At 47.8% G+C, this 14813-nt stretch overlaps 1 protein-coding gene across 1 annotated transcript in view; it reads left to right on the top strand.

Annotated features, from left to right (window-relative positions):
• The first annotated feature begins 3721 nt into the window (after positions 1-3721).
• Positions 3722-14813, top strand: part of LOC128297996 (mushroom body large-type Kenyon cell-specific protein 1) — a 76133-nt gene continuing 65041 nt past the window's right edge. Inside the window, exon 1 of the mRNA XM_053033719.1 lies at positions 3722-3815. Coding sequence (XP_052889679.1) covers positions 3722-3815 — 94 coding nt within the window. The remainder of the gene's footprint in view (positions 3816-14813) is intronic.

Below are 14813 nucleotides of genomic sequence, written 5' to 3'. Positions count from 1 at the left end.
ATTTTAACGTAAATTTCTCTCCTTTGTGCTGGGTTCGCACCTCGCCACGGATGTGCCGCTTGTGGTTGCACTACAGGCGGGATCGGGTTCGGGTTCGGGTGTCTGCGGACAAAATCTGCCACGAAAGCCGTACTACGTACTCCCAAATTTGCTTCCCTCCGGAGAGCAGATAACGAATTGGATCGGCAATCGGCAGTGTTCGGCAGGTGCTGTCTGTGGATGGTTTTTATTTAGACCTGTTGCGCCAGTGGCTCTTCTCCGTGGGGTGATTTGACAAAGCATAAAAACATATAACCAAGAATGTACGAGGAACACATGATACACACCGCTTGTAGCATTTACCAGGAGAAGTTTTCCGTGCCGAACTGAATGTTTGTTCCGACGTTTTTGAAAACTGTTGCTCCACAACGGTGATGGCGCTCCGAGTGGTTGCAACGGAAGTTTGCTTCCGCCCGTTAGCCAAAGCATCGAATAGTTTTTCGTCTTGCGCTCGGAGGATAGGGATGATGGAGATGATTGTAAAACCTGTTGAATGTTAAGCTGGCACACTTGCATGTACGATGTATTGGCCGTTGTGGTTGAATGTGAGTTTCAATGTTGCTTCCTTGCTCTTCCTCCACCTCATAGAGGATGTGATCTGTTGAAGAAGTCCTTCTATTTTTTTCGGGTTTCGCTGGTGGAAGAACCTAATGTATTCGTTACATTGCCTGCCATGCCACCAACATCCTTGTGGCTGATCTAGAAGGACTTTACCGGCTGAGTCGTCCGGTACCATTCTAATGAGATGACGATGAGATGAGATGTTAGTGAGTTCATCGCAACTCATCAGACTTGTCACTATAGCGGCTCCTTCATTATTCTTCTGCACATTTGGGGCCAAAACTTATTCTTTCGACAGTTTTTGACAAAATTCAAGTCTCCGAGGCATATGTCACTACTGGAACTACAAAGATTCTATACGGATACTATAAAGGCTCCACATAACTCCATCTTCGATCGTCAGAATAGGTGGTTTTGAATAGAGGAATTTGTTCAGACTGTATCTCAACATCAATGCTGTAATCGGTGTTGACCTTCGAGAGCTTTATTTTTTAAACGACTTATCTGTAGACCATCGCTGATTAAGTCAGAATTGGTGGTGTCACTATTAATTTGGTTTTTCCCTCGTTAATATCCTGAGGTTCTTCTCCATCTGGCCGATTCTTTGGGAAGATTCTGGCAAGCATATGCCAATGATGTCTATAGCATCAATGTATACCAAGATCCAGAGGAGTATTGACTTATAGAAAATAGACTCCCATAAGTACTTATTAACCCATCTTCTTGAGTTCCTTGAAGATAGCAAGGAACCTAGAGAATCATTCATAGAAAAAGTACTCTCTTTCTTGTTACTCATTTATTTGATTTTTAAAATTATTAGCATTTGCTATCAACACACTTGTCAAAGTTTTTTTGACACAACCTGCTCATCTGGAGGATCGGAGCTTAAAAGAAATGACGGGAGAGGGCGCCACCAGCAAGGCAATAAAAAGGGCTGCATTGCGAGGATCGCGCCCTATTCATGTTGCAATCGAGAAAAGACGAGTAATAAATTTTGAACTTCTCTCAGTATAACGAGGCTGTTAAAGATATACTTTTAAATTCCGAATTTGCAACAACACTATTAGCTTCTTATTAGAAATATGCATTCAGGCTCCTTAGATTCGTGGAGTTTGCTTTGGGTTAAGTTACTTCATCACGGCTCCATGGAAACGCTTGGAATACCTTAGTAATACAATTTCCTCTCCCTTGTACCATTTCAGATATCATTGTGCCGCCATGACGCTAAGCTAACACGGCCATCGTATTGATTCGAACTCAAACTCATTCCAGAAAACGGTAAGTACGATGCGGAACTCGCACAAACTCCCAACAAACCAGTGGGGATTCGTTTTGTATGTTTATTTAAAGAATCATAATTTCTCTCCAAAGCAGTCTCGTTGTTTTCTTTTTTCCTACCACCCCATTGTACGACACAGAAGCTCCACAAAAATCGAACCAATTCCACTCTAAAGGGTTATAATAGGCAACAGCAAACGAACAACAAAAAAAAACACAGATTTAGTAGCAAAAAAAAAAGCGAACCAAGTGCAAGTGCGATAGTAACTAATGCCAGAACGCGAAGGCGTCTTGCTGTCGCCCGGAAAAATGCTATTTCCCCAACCCCACGTGCACTCCATGCAGCTGCGTGCACTGGTAGTAGTGGTGGGTTTCCTTTTATGGCAGGCGTTGCGTTTGCTTTTTTTTTCGTTGGTTTGTTTGCCTGTGTACGTATGTATTCGTACACCGGACAGACACAGCGCCAGAAACCGTCCCAGTCCCAGGCTAAGTAACTGCAGCTATTGCAGCTCGTTTTAGTGGACGAAGTTGCGAACGGTGGCCGAAGGATTGTGTGTGTGTGAGCTGGATATTTTTTTTCTTTCCTTATTTCCACCCCATCCCATTGGAGATGCATTTTTCGTCCGGCCAACAGAGTATGTGTGCCGCTCGCGTATATGAGCGGAAGTGGCCCTCGTTCTTATAGCGTTTCTTTCTATTTTTCCGTGTGTGTATGTGTATGTATGTGTGTGTGTGTGTGCATCACTTTTTTGAACGATTTCTTTTCATTTCCGGACTTCCAATTCCCTGGCCAAGTTGCTTAGGAGTTTATATGGTGTTTCGTGTGTCGTTTTTTTTTTGCTCTTCATTCTTTTTCGTTCGAGGAGCTTTTATGTTTTTTTTGGTTCGCTCAGGCACCATACAAGTTAATGTTGTATATTTCGTTTAGTTTACCCACCCCCTTCCGGGGGGTTCACATTTTCCCCGCCCCGTTTTTCTCGCCGGCAGCGCTTATGTTTTTCTTTGCTGTGTGTGCAATACTTTCTGGTGTGCATTTTTTAATGTATATAATTTTTTCCGGCACTAGCACTTATTTCCGTTTGCGTTCGAGAAGTGTGCAGCAGGAAGGACAGTGTTTGGCGTGTTCCGGAACCTTTCTCCTGCGCGGCATCTCGTTCGTTCGGCGCGTTGCGTCGGGCTGTGTGTCACTCTGTCCCGCTCGTTTTCAAAATCCCGACCACTTGTTGTTGATTTGGTATACTTCTAAAATATTTTCCCATTATCTTATTTTCTCGTTTCGGTTTACTTTCAGCCCAGATCCTCTGCATCCACCGACGGGCGCATCTTTCTGCATCAGTAGTCGTAGCCATCGCCGCCGATACCGATACCGAGTGGCGCGCGTGTGTTCTGCGTGTTTGTGTACGTTTTACCGTGTGGGGCGATACTAGTGAGTCCCGCGTGTGGTTTTTGCATTCCATTTCCGGCACGGAATCACTGTAACGTGCGAACGAACGTGTTTGCGAGAGGAACGTGTGAAGAAGCACATCCCTTTGCGCCATTGTGTGAGCCTCGAAAGCTACAGTACACGAAGCAAACAGTCGATAGCAAAGCAACGAAGAAGAAAAAGTGAAGTTGGCTCGGGTGAACACTGCAACAGGTGTGACGTTGGTGGTCGCTTTTTTCTGAACCGATTTTAGTGAATTGATGTTGCTGAGGCGAACAGCAGCGAACAGCCCACCAACTGCACGGTGCGCAGTGTGAGAAGCGCGAATGTGCGGCGAAGATTTTCCGGGCACAACAAATTGCCAAGCCGGAACCACCTGTGGCTTCTTGGAATCGCGTCCCCCCCTGGCCGGTCGGTACGATGGCAGACTGTTCGTACGCTCGCTGTGTCCAGGAGCGGCGCTACATAAGACGCGAGCTGGCCAAGTGGACGAAAAACATGGTGCACATAGTCGGTAAGTGTAATCAATTTCTTTCCTAATCGTTCTATTCTACAAAACGCATATGTAAGCAAAAGGGGGAGAAGGAGATTTCCCATACAAAAAATGCAAAATGCACAAATTTTGTCATTCACGCCTGGCGGGGCACTCGTTTACGCGTGGAAAAATGATGGCATCTTCCAGCCTTTACGCCGTTTGTTGCCATGCCGAAATAAAGTACTTGCTTTTTTTTTTATTGTTGTTGGTCGCGATGTCTTGGAGCGCGATTCCGTGCACGAACCTTGCTGTCAGACACACCTCGCAAAAGCAGTCGACTCCTCCCGAGTCGCTGTGCAGCAGTAGTAGTAGTAGTAGTGCATCCGCATGTTGGACGCGCGCAACAAGTGAAATTTTCCTATATTTTCGAGTTGCTTTCTGACGTTTTTTTCCACCCCCTCCCCCCCCCCCCTTTCACCCTCCTTCTTCTCCCATCCCTTTCGCAACAAATCCCCTGGCCACTCCACAACCAGCCTCTTTGGCGGGTGGGTGTGAGTGCATCCCTGCTCGGGTTCCTGGCAGGATGGGATGGGATGGGATACTTGTTGTTAGCGGCACGTACCAGTTCGTACTGTGTTTCACTTTTTACCTTTTTTTTATTCGTTAACGTGTCCCCTCCCCCCCCCCCCCCCTTCCCCAATCATCATGTGCCCCAGCTGTGTCCTTTTTGGTGGACGCGGCAGTCTGTATATGTCTTGCAGGCGCACCCTGAAGCCAAGGCTTTGTTCGTGGCGAGTTGTGCGAGAAAGAAAGAGAGAATGAGAATGATAAGGAGAGCAAATGAGAGAGTGAGAAAGAGAGAGGTGGATGGTGATGGCGTACACACAGAGAAAGAAAGTCGTTGTATATAAAACCGAAACTCTCCGTCTGGGTCTGGGTCGGTTGCCCGAGGGATGCCCGAGGAAGGACACTCGGTATGGTGAAGGAACGGGCAGCCAAACCCACCACCACCACCCGATGCGATGCAGGAAATATAATCAGGTTTGTGCGCTTGTGTGTCAGTCGTTTCCGCTTTTCGTTAGTTCCGTTCCTCCCTATGCGCACCCTTTTGGCGAAAATCGGCGAAGAGCCTTCCTTGGGCTTCCTGTACAAACACGAAAATACCAACCCGCCCGGGGACCGTTTTGCGACCTCTCCCCCCCCCCCCCCCCCCCCCCTAATTCGAGAGCTCCTTGTGTTTTCTCCACCCGGCAACTATACGGTTGCATAGCGTAGGAAAAGCGATCAATTTTTGTTGTATAACGCGGCCTGCATCAACCAGCACCCGATTTGTCTTGTCCTAAAGCCGTCCGGAGCCGTCGGTTGGGGGTAGGTGCTTCAAGGCGGTCTCTCCTTCCCCTCCTCCCCCTTCCCTCCACCCAGACCGCTTCATCCAGACCTCTCTCTGCTTGTGGGCGCAGTCCTCCTTGAGATGGTGCACCATTTTCGACCGAGAAGGTTGCACTTTTCTTTATCGCCTTTCTGTCGCCTCGCTCTCGCTTGGTTCCCCACGACCGTGCATCCAGCTCCCGCAGCCCGCAGGTCCGCATCTTCTGAATGTGGATCGAACGGAAAACTTCTTTCCATCCCCCCAAAAAAAGAAAAAAACGCACTAGAAAGGAACGGAAATGTCACTTCCCAGCGTACAGGGCGCACCGTTCCGGGCCCTTCGTTTGGCCCGGGATGGTAGTCCAATTTTCGTTCAGTCCCATTCCCCATTCACCGAACCGCGTCTGGATACCTTTTTCTTGCCACTTTTCCCGTGCATCCTTATCGCTTTCGTCGCCAAAGTTGGTTGCCGAAGTCGTCCGGGTGCGTCCCTGGCCAGAAATGGAATAAAACACGTGACTGTGTGGTGGAAAAGCTTCCTACGCCATTTTCGGTGGAAGCAGCAGTTTGCGGGCCCAGGGATGGCAGCCGTTTCCGATGTTGGTGGTGATGGTGTACCCAACACACATACACACACACACTACGGGCAACAGGTTTCCGTTTCAAGCCCGACCGAAAACAACGACAAACGCCGCACAAAGGACGAGACGGCGAAACACCGTGGACCGTGGAGCGCGGGGAGCGATGGCGAAAAGTTTTCTTTGCTGCACAAAATCGCTCTATCAAAGTGTGTTGGAGACGTTTGGAGCTCGTGTGGATGCATTCGTGGAATGTCGGTCGGGTTTTTTACCGTACAACAAAACGGCTGATGCGGAAACAGATGGAACAGCCCAGGGTCTTTTCGCACAAAATATAAATCAATGAAGGATTTTCCCATATTGCGCCGGATTGATGGATGGAAATCCGTCGCGCCGAAATTGGTGGCAGCACACCGCATGGATAATGCGTTATTCACTCGATGGAATCGATACCACGATGATAGCACGAGAACGTGGAAGGAAGAAAGTGCTTTGTTTTGGGAAGAAAGCTTAAATTATGTATACCAACAGGCACAGAAACGTAAACGTAATTTCTTCTCCATTATTATGATTACTAAATTTGATCAAAACACGTTTTCGTCACTCGTTGCCGGGTTTTACGTTCCAGCTTTTCTAATACGCCACCGTGCTATTAATTGGCAGGAAACATCGCTAATCGCTGACACAAACATGTGTGCGTAACACCCTCAAACCTCAGAAAAGCAACTAGTGGTTCCACTCCAAACAAGTGCCCCTACTGTACCTACTGTGCACCTTCCCCATGCACTGCACTCGGAGCACTTTGTTGCAACGCCATGGAACGGCAACGAAATCACTTAATAACTTAATCCCTTTAACCGGCGAAACTGACGAGCGGCCAAAAACATTTGCCCAAACAACCGAAAACATGTGCTCAGCAGACAGACACTCTCCGACAGACCGGCAAACGAGCCAAAGGGAAAAGGGGGGCCCACAAACCACCCCCGCTTTCCACAGCTCCCCCTGGAGCGCTGTCGGGGTTTTGCCAGTCTGCCAAACGGTAGGTAGGCCGAAAGTTAAATGGCACCAAAATCTGTGAACGATCAACTTTTTGTGGGGTGAACTTTTTGAAATTGATAGAGATAACCACCGGACCTGACCGGTGTCAGGCAGGCATGTGTGGATGGTATTTTGTGGAAATGCCACCATCCACCGTTCCGAAAATGACCCGTTTTGGTGTGGCGAACGTTCACCGTCACCGTTCCGAATGAAACCGTATTTGGGGCAAACGATAAGAGCATTGCATTCATTCTTTCAGGAATAGATAAACGATTGCAAGCGGAGTGAAAGCGTCCGGGGCTGTCCCCGACCCGACATGGACGGACCGCTGCTACATTTTCGGACAAGTGGGCACTTTTGTGTATCCATTGAGCAATCGTCCTCGCAAGCATAACGATGGAAACGATGGAGCAGGACCCTCACAGTCCACAGTCCACAGTCCAGACACCAAAGGCACGGTGTTTAGGTCGTTAGAATTGGATACGATGTCCTCCTGGTCCGGTTTGGCTGCTGCTTTTTTTGTTTTCTTCCTCACTGACCCAGCACTCGAAACCGTAACCATAAACCAACAGAATTGACCATTTTCGGGGGTAAATCTGTTCACCCGTACGGACGGTTCTGAACTGGTTTCGAAGACAGGCCGAGATACGACGACTTCCAATAACCCGAGCCTGTTGCACATGAGCAACGGGCAAAGGGAAAACGAACAACAAAAACATCCAAAAGAGAAAAGGTTTTCTGTTTCAATGCAACCGGGCAGAGAATTGGTTGCCATGCCCGGCCTGTTGTATGCCCGGCAAAGCGGAAGCCAATTTTCCCATCACCCGCCCGCCGGATGGAGATTCAGCTTTTGGCTAGTAGCTGCCGTTTCCTGTGTTGCTTTATTTTCAGGGTCCGCACACAGAGCCGCACTCTTTAGGAGAAAAATCCCACAAAATCCCACAGACGTGAAGGATGGGGTTGGCAGGGCTGTTGCATGCGGCCAGTTGTGGCTGTCGGCTTCGTTTCCTTATGACTGTTGCACTGTTTCGTTTTTGCGCTGCCTGTGAGTGGAGTGTTAGTGGACTTCCAACTGTCGGGGAAACTTTTTTCGGCCCTTTGTTAGTGTTGCATTTAATGCAATTACCTAAAGCGGTTTCGTGTATGTACACACGTTCGGACCATCTCGGTACACTTTACATTAATGGTAAGTTACAGGATGTTCCACAATTTTTTGACAGTTTCCCCAAGGTTTTTTGATTGCGTCCCAGGTATTTTTGAATCCGTCCCATCAATTTTTGAATCCATCCTACAATTTTTTGACTGTTTCCCATCAATTTTTGAATGCGTCCCACAGTTTTTTTACTGCGTCCCACCAATTTTTGAATTCGTCCCGAGGTTTTTTGACGGTTTCCCATATATTTTTGTATTCGTCTCGTGATTTTTTGACAGTTTCACATATATTTTGGAATTCGTTCCGAGGTTTGGCGATTGGGGTGGTCCGGTGATGTATAGGTATTGGCGCTAGTCTTCACACGAAGAGGGTGTTACATCATTAAAGGTGTGCTCTGAACCTGTTTTACCTCGTATGTCAATTTCCACCAGGCGCCTCCATTATCCTTAGAATTGCCATTGCACTTGCTCAGATACAACTGCTTGTTAATAAATAATGACATTCGAGGCGGATTGCTTTAACACACCGCTGTGGTGTCGCTGTGACGCGAATGAGGCGAGACCGGCTGCACTATTTGCGCATGGTGATGTTGCGGTAAATTTTAACCAAACATCAACCCACACTAACCGGACAGGCACCCGACTTCCCGGAAGGAGGCATTTTATCTGGCAGTGTCTTCACTCGTCTGCCATCGCTTTTTTCGATGCCCGTTTTCCATCAACCATCGAACGGGCGTTGAGCGAGTTGATTTTTGCGTGTGTTTTTGTTTTTTTGTTTTGGTGAGTGTGCCACGCAACGGATATTGTTTGTTTACGGTTGCGACCAAGCGCACCATTCACCGAAAGCTCTCGCCGCGGCGACATGGCGGCAGGCAACACGATACGAAGATAATTTCATCGCCTCGCGTATGGAGCACTTAGAAGCTCGTCTCATCATACGATTCCGTGCGCTAGTACGCGTCAAGTGCTCTCCAGCGGTGGTGGTTTGGCGTTTTTTGGGCGCTGGCGAATAATGGCGTGACGCCGCAGCGGTATGACCACCGTCATCGAGCGCACGTTGGCAGCATGCCATCGTTTGGTTCTGCCGGCGGAAACACTTGTTGATGGGCCGATCCGACACGGTCTGTGCCGTGCTGTCTAGTGGTGGTAGTTGCCTCACCGTTGCCGCTCAAGCACATCTTGCCCGATCTGGCGGGAAGCGAACGGAAGGCCTACTCAATGCGACCCTTTCCCCGTTGGGCGAACACAGCGGACACAGCGAATGGAACGTAATGCCGGTGCAGCAGATAGTGTCGTCGTACTGGCCGGATGAATGGAATGTTGGCTGAAAGTTTGCGTCTTTCTGCTGCTGTTATTGTTCATGCTGCGGCAACGGTTGCTTCCGGTCTTATTGGTCGGCAGTAGTTAGCCTACTGTGTGAAATGGAGACTACCGGGGTGAATGGGAAAGTTATCGTTCGTTATTAAACGGCTAATCGACTCGGCGTCATTATTTTGCGACATTTCTTTTATGACAAGTATTTTATTAAATAAGTATAAAATGCTATAAAAAATAAATAAAATAGAATAAGAAATATTACTTCGATAATTCGAAATGGTTTGGTCATTGGCTACCTAAAAGCATCCGGAATTTTTAAAAACGTATTTGTAATTGCTAACCAACGGGAAACACAAGAAATTCATTCAGTTGTATGTTTTCCTGGAACAAGCAACAGGTTTTCAAAGTCATCGCCCTTGTCGATTCGTTGGATAAAAGCCAACTGCATTCGAAAGAGAAATCATTCAGAGAGAAACATCCTCGGCATACGGTGCAGAGGTAAAATTAATGATTAAGCCGTAATTAATTAATTACATAGACAAATTTTTGCCTTCAGGAGATTGGATCCGGATGGGATTTTGGACCGGTCCTGTCGTGAGAAGACTAGCGCTGCTACCAATACATTGTAGTGTTGTTAAGATGTTTATAGTTAGTATTCACACATTTCGCGAAATTTATCTCCCTCAATTTAATATGCACAACGTTGAAAATGTATCCTAACTTATTGAAAGGTCCTTAAATTACCTTGAGGAAGTGCTTTCCTTCTTGCCAATACCAACACGCCTTTGTTTAGTCAAACGACTGTCAAAAAAGTAGCTCAAGTCAATTTTTTCCCCAATACTGTCCTGTTTGTCTGGCCATTGCCACCAGTTTCGTCGTCTAGATCCGTCCGGGTGGACGCTTTCCCAAGGTGTAGCGCTGGGGAACTTTCAGACGACACTGACTTGCTGCCGTCCACACTTCCTTCTGCTCGTCGTACTTCCTTCTCGCCCAGCCAGCCAGGTTTTGATCCGGGGCGACGATTTTTTAACTTCTCCATCACTTTGCTCGTTCATTTTCGTTCTTTGTCCAATTTCGAACCCAATCCGTACAGTTTTGCTTGCTCAGGCAAGTAGCATCGAAAAAAACAAGCCGTTCGCTGTCCCTTGTTTCGCCCTTGCATGCATGATGGAACCGGACACATGCCCACGTTGGGTATGGTTTGGGTTTTGGACTAAAAACGCAGAGAAAAAAGGCTCCCATCCCATGCACACTTTGGGACCGTTTCTTCATTAGAAAGTCCCCAGTTGCAGCTCCGTTCGTGGCCTCCGCTTAGCGAGAGAGAGAGAAAGAAAGAGAGCAGCTCCGACAAGAAGTGCAAAGCTGATAGGTGCAGCCTTAAAATATACTCACACTCGGACAACGCAGCGGAGAAACACCCCCGCGCATCGCGCCCAAACTTCTTCCACTCCTTGGGCAAGGGAAGCAAAAATTAATGATTTTTTTCACAGCACATCCGCGTTCCGCGTTCCGTCAGCTTCCCGTTCCCTTGTTTTATCCCTTTCGCGGCATTCGGTTTCGGGCAAGGATCTAATTTTTTTCCCACCTTCCATCCAACCAACCTCCGGTTCCTTCGCTGGAAAGTTTTTTGCCCGAAACGCCCCGACCACTTCCTGACCAGGGCCAGGGCGACCCAGGCCCGGACATTGCACAGCACTGGCAACGATGCGCTTCCTTATGTGCTTATTTATTATTCATTTTCATTCTACACGCCACCGCCACACGACGCTGGATGGGGATCGGCACTCGGTAGCGAAAACGCGATATTGAGTCCGTGCGCTGCTGCACCCTTTTTGTACCACGGGACCAAGTTGTTCCCCAAGTTTGGCCCAAGTTGCCACCTAGCTCTAATTTTCATGTGTGTGTCTGTGTGTGTGTGTGTTTGAATGTGTGCGAGAGCGCGGTCCACTCGGTGTAGTGGAGTGCACTCGTAGGGTCAATGCAAAAACCGAATATCAAAGTACGAGCCGCCACTCTTCCTCAACCTCAATTCCGCGAAGGAAAGACCACAGGAAAGGAAAAGCACGAGAAATGCCACCCACTTCGGGTGGGAGGTGAGAAAAGCTGTGCTTAAAAAATAGGATCCACCATCCGCCATTTCCGCCTGCGTCCACGTTCCGAGCGTTCCATTGCCGTGGTGACCGTGGACCGCTGGGCTGCTGGGCTGCATCTTGTGCGAGATGTCCAGTTGGGTTCGGATTTTTAGTGGGGAAACAAACGAACAAAAAAAAAAGAATATTGATGATATCCGCTTCCGCCAATGCAATGCCAAGACGCAAACTATCAACCTACGGTTCGGCTGGCTGGCTGGCTACGGGCGACCAGCAAAAAAAAGGGCAAAATTGACGCACACATACACGCGGGCATATACATGCATATATATATATATATATAGATATATATATATCCTTACAAACACTTTCCCACTGTGTAGGAAAAGGAATAGTGTATAAAAATTGCATCAAGCTTCTTTGCCGCTTGTCCTCACGGCCACCCGATACCGCTCCCCTGCTATATCTATGTCTCTGTTCCATCTGTTTTGCGCCCGTTCGTTTGTGCCACACTATTTCTGTTTCTTTCGGCTTATCACGGCCTCCACGGCAGAATGTTTCTTTTCCTCAGCTGTGTTTTGAGCTGGAGACCGTTTTTTTTTTTGCTTTAGCCGCACCATCGAAGGGAGATTTTTCTTCGCTGCATTTTCCCCACCGGAGATATGGCGCGGGAAGAAAAACATGAACCCAGTGCGATTTTAGATGAAGTTGAAAATTTTTTGTTGCTGTTGCATACATTTTTGTTTTTTGTTCGTCTGTTCGGTTTTGAGTTTCAAGTATTTTTTTTTGCTGTTGCTTATTTTTCACGCTCAATAAGAATAATGCGCGCACAGCGCAAATGCTGCGATACCCACCAAAAACCCCTTCACACATACCTATGCACCGGGGAAAAGCATCCTTACGGTTCGTGCCCGTCCAGGCATTCATCTCAGTTGAGCAACTTTCCGTGCAAGCCTTCGCACTGTTCAGTGAAGTATTGTTCAGTGCTAGCAAACACTTTTCTCAAATGGCCAGAAAAGCCGCCCGATTTCATACAACTGAGTATTACATGAATAGTTTATTTATTTTTATTTTAACATTTGAAGCTGGAAGTGAATTTTTCTTAATTAAACACTTCGAAGAATGTTAGTAAATTATGTACTTATCTTGTTGTCTTCATGGACTCAAAATCTTCTAAACTTCTGACTGTTACAACAAACAACGATGTGTCCCTCAAATTTATTCCATTCAATATGGGCCACCAATCGACAGCTACTTCCACCCACCGATCTCGCAACCCCTTAACACATAGCACGTGCATTGCATTACGGTTGGCACTGTTCCAAGGCAATATGCATCAACAAACCACCAACAGGTGGTTTTACCCTGGCGTGTAGCATTAAACACGCCTGCCATGCTCATGCTCGTGCGGCAACGAGCCGTCCTTACGCGAAGAAGCCAGTCGCATGGAGGCGCATGGTGACGATACCGAGACACGACCATACGTGTTGCTTTTCTCGACCCGCCTAGGGGGGAAACAAAAAATTGTGCCATTTACGTTTAGGATAAATTTCGTTTAATAAATTTTCATTTGTTCATTTGTTAGAAACTCTCAACCGAACCGCATACGGAGCGGAGCAAAATTAAAACAAAACCATAAAGCCCCACAGCGTGGAAAGAAGGAAATATAATCAAAGAAATAATTAAACATGGATGCAGTTCCTTTATTTTGATTATAAAATAAAAAAAAAACACAACCCCCCAGAACAACCCCCAATAGAGCAAAGGCAGATAGCGATGAACCGAAATATAAGAACTCCAGAGCTCCAGAGACCACCATTTCCGCAGTCTTGGTGTGAGAATTAAAACTAAAAAAGAGCTGGTGTGTGTGTATATAATAACATTTGGATGCATTATGTAGTTTCCCGGCTGGTAGTTTTCGCACATAGCGCCAAACCGTTCAGCAAAGCATTGCGTTTTCTGTTTTCCGATTTAGCCAGCACGATAGCCATCCCGGTTCCCGGTTCCCGGAAGATTTTTATAGGATTTTTTCGGTATCCATTCCACGGGGCATGTCCCCCTGGTAGCCACCAATCCACACGCCTGCCAGCCAAGTGCTAGTTTTCATTTCCTCATTTTATTATATTTTTACTCCCGCACCTTTACTCCCGGGCTCTACTAGGCTCACTTGCCGTCCCCGTGGCCCATTTCTTGAATCACTACTTAAGCTGTTAGTGTTGGTGTTGATCTTCTTTGCGCGTTCGCACACCTTCGCATTTTTTTTTGTTCGTCTTCCCCGTTCCGTTCCGTTCCCCACACACACACAACCACACACCATCGCTAATCGTGGCACCGTGCTGAAAATGTTTTTAGTTATCAAGCTTCCCCTAGTGGTGCCTAGTGGAGGTGCCGTGGCGATTTGGCGATATTTTTCGTTCGTCACTTTTCGTTCGTTCGATTCCGACGCTCGTGTGCCATCCAGCGCTTCGTTCGTTCAACCGTTCGGGGCCGGGTGGATTTGGTTGTGTTCTGTTCCTTCTTTATGCTACTTTTTCTTTTTTTTTGCTCTTTTTGGAGAAGCACCGAATCCCGAAGGATCCTGTTCGTATTTGCCATTTTCTAGTCGTCTATTCTCCCCATGTCTCCCCCTCCGGTCACCGGTTCCGGTCCCTTCGCCCCAGTGCCACAGTGTTTCACGATCGTGGTCTCTTTCTCGCCCACACGCAGCTGCAACCCGAGCATTGTATGCGTCGGTGCAGGCCGGGTGGGTGGCAGTAGTTGGGTTTGTTTTTTTTTACACAACCTCATTGTTTTGTACATTTTTCAAGCACCTTCCTTCCCACCGGCGTGAGCACCCACGATCGGTGTAATCGCGATGCATTTCGGCTTCCTAGTCGCTTCATCGACTTCGCGTGCTGCTGCTGCTCTCTCTCATTTTCCCTATCGCTGGCGCTCTCTCGCTCTCGCGCACATGTGCACTCTTTTTCGGATGCATTGGCACAAACACTACCGCATCCTTGTTATGATGTTGTAGAAAAACTAGCCGCCAGGAGCACCGCGCACCGGGGTACGGTGTCTTGCCTTGCCATCCGCCGCGCCCTGGTCGAAATGTGAATTCGTTTGGGGTTCGTACGGAGTTCGGCAGTTTTCGGGCCGTCGCACCATTCCACCCCTGCCAGCCCTAGCGAACTAGCGAAACTAAATACGTTCGTGCTTCATACACCCATTTTTTGTATGCTGATATGCTGCCGGAGGAGATGCTGGAGCAGGAAGTGGAAGATGTCGAATAGTGTGGCACTAGACACCAGCACACGCTAAAACCCTACACTAGCGCTGCACCTCCACCTTGATCATCGTGCTCTGTGCACTTCTTCGGGTCCCTCACGTGAGGTGGGGGGGGGGCGACTTGGGGCAATTTTTCGGAACCACCGAACCACTCGCCACTTCCTGTCACGCCTGCCTGCCTGCCTGTCTCCTCAGGCACTTCCGCATTCTCGGCGCAATGTCGTCGCTTT

The sequence above is a fragment of the Anopheles moucheti genome, chromosome 2 (genome assembly GCF_943734755.1).
Source record: "Anopheles moucheti chromosome 2, idAnoMoucSN_F20_07, whole genome shotgun sequence".
In the NCBI taxonomy this organism is placed as follows: Eukaryota; Metazoa; Arthropoda; class Insecta; order Diptera; family Culicidae; genus Anopheles; species Anopheles moucheti.
Note: the sequence above shows the minus strand (reverse complement) of the source record. Positions and strands in the feature narration are given on the sequence as shown.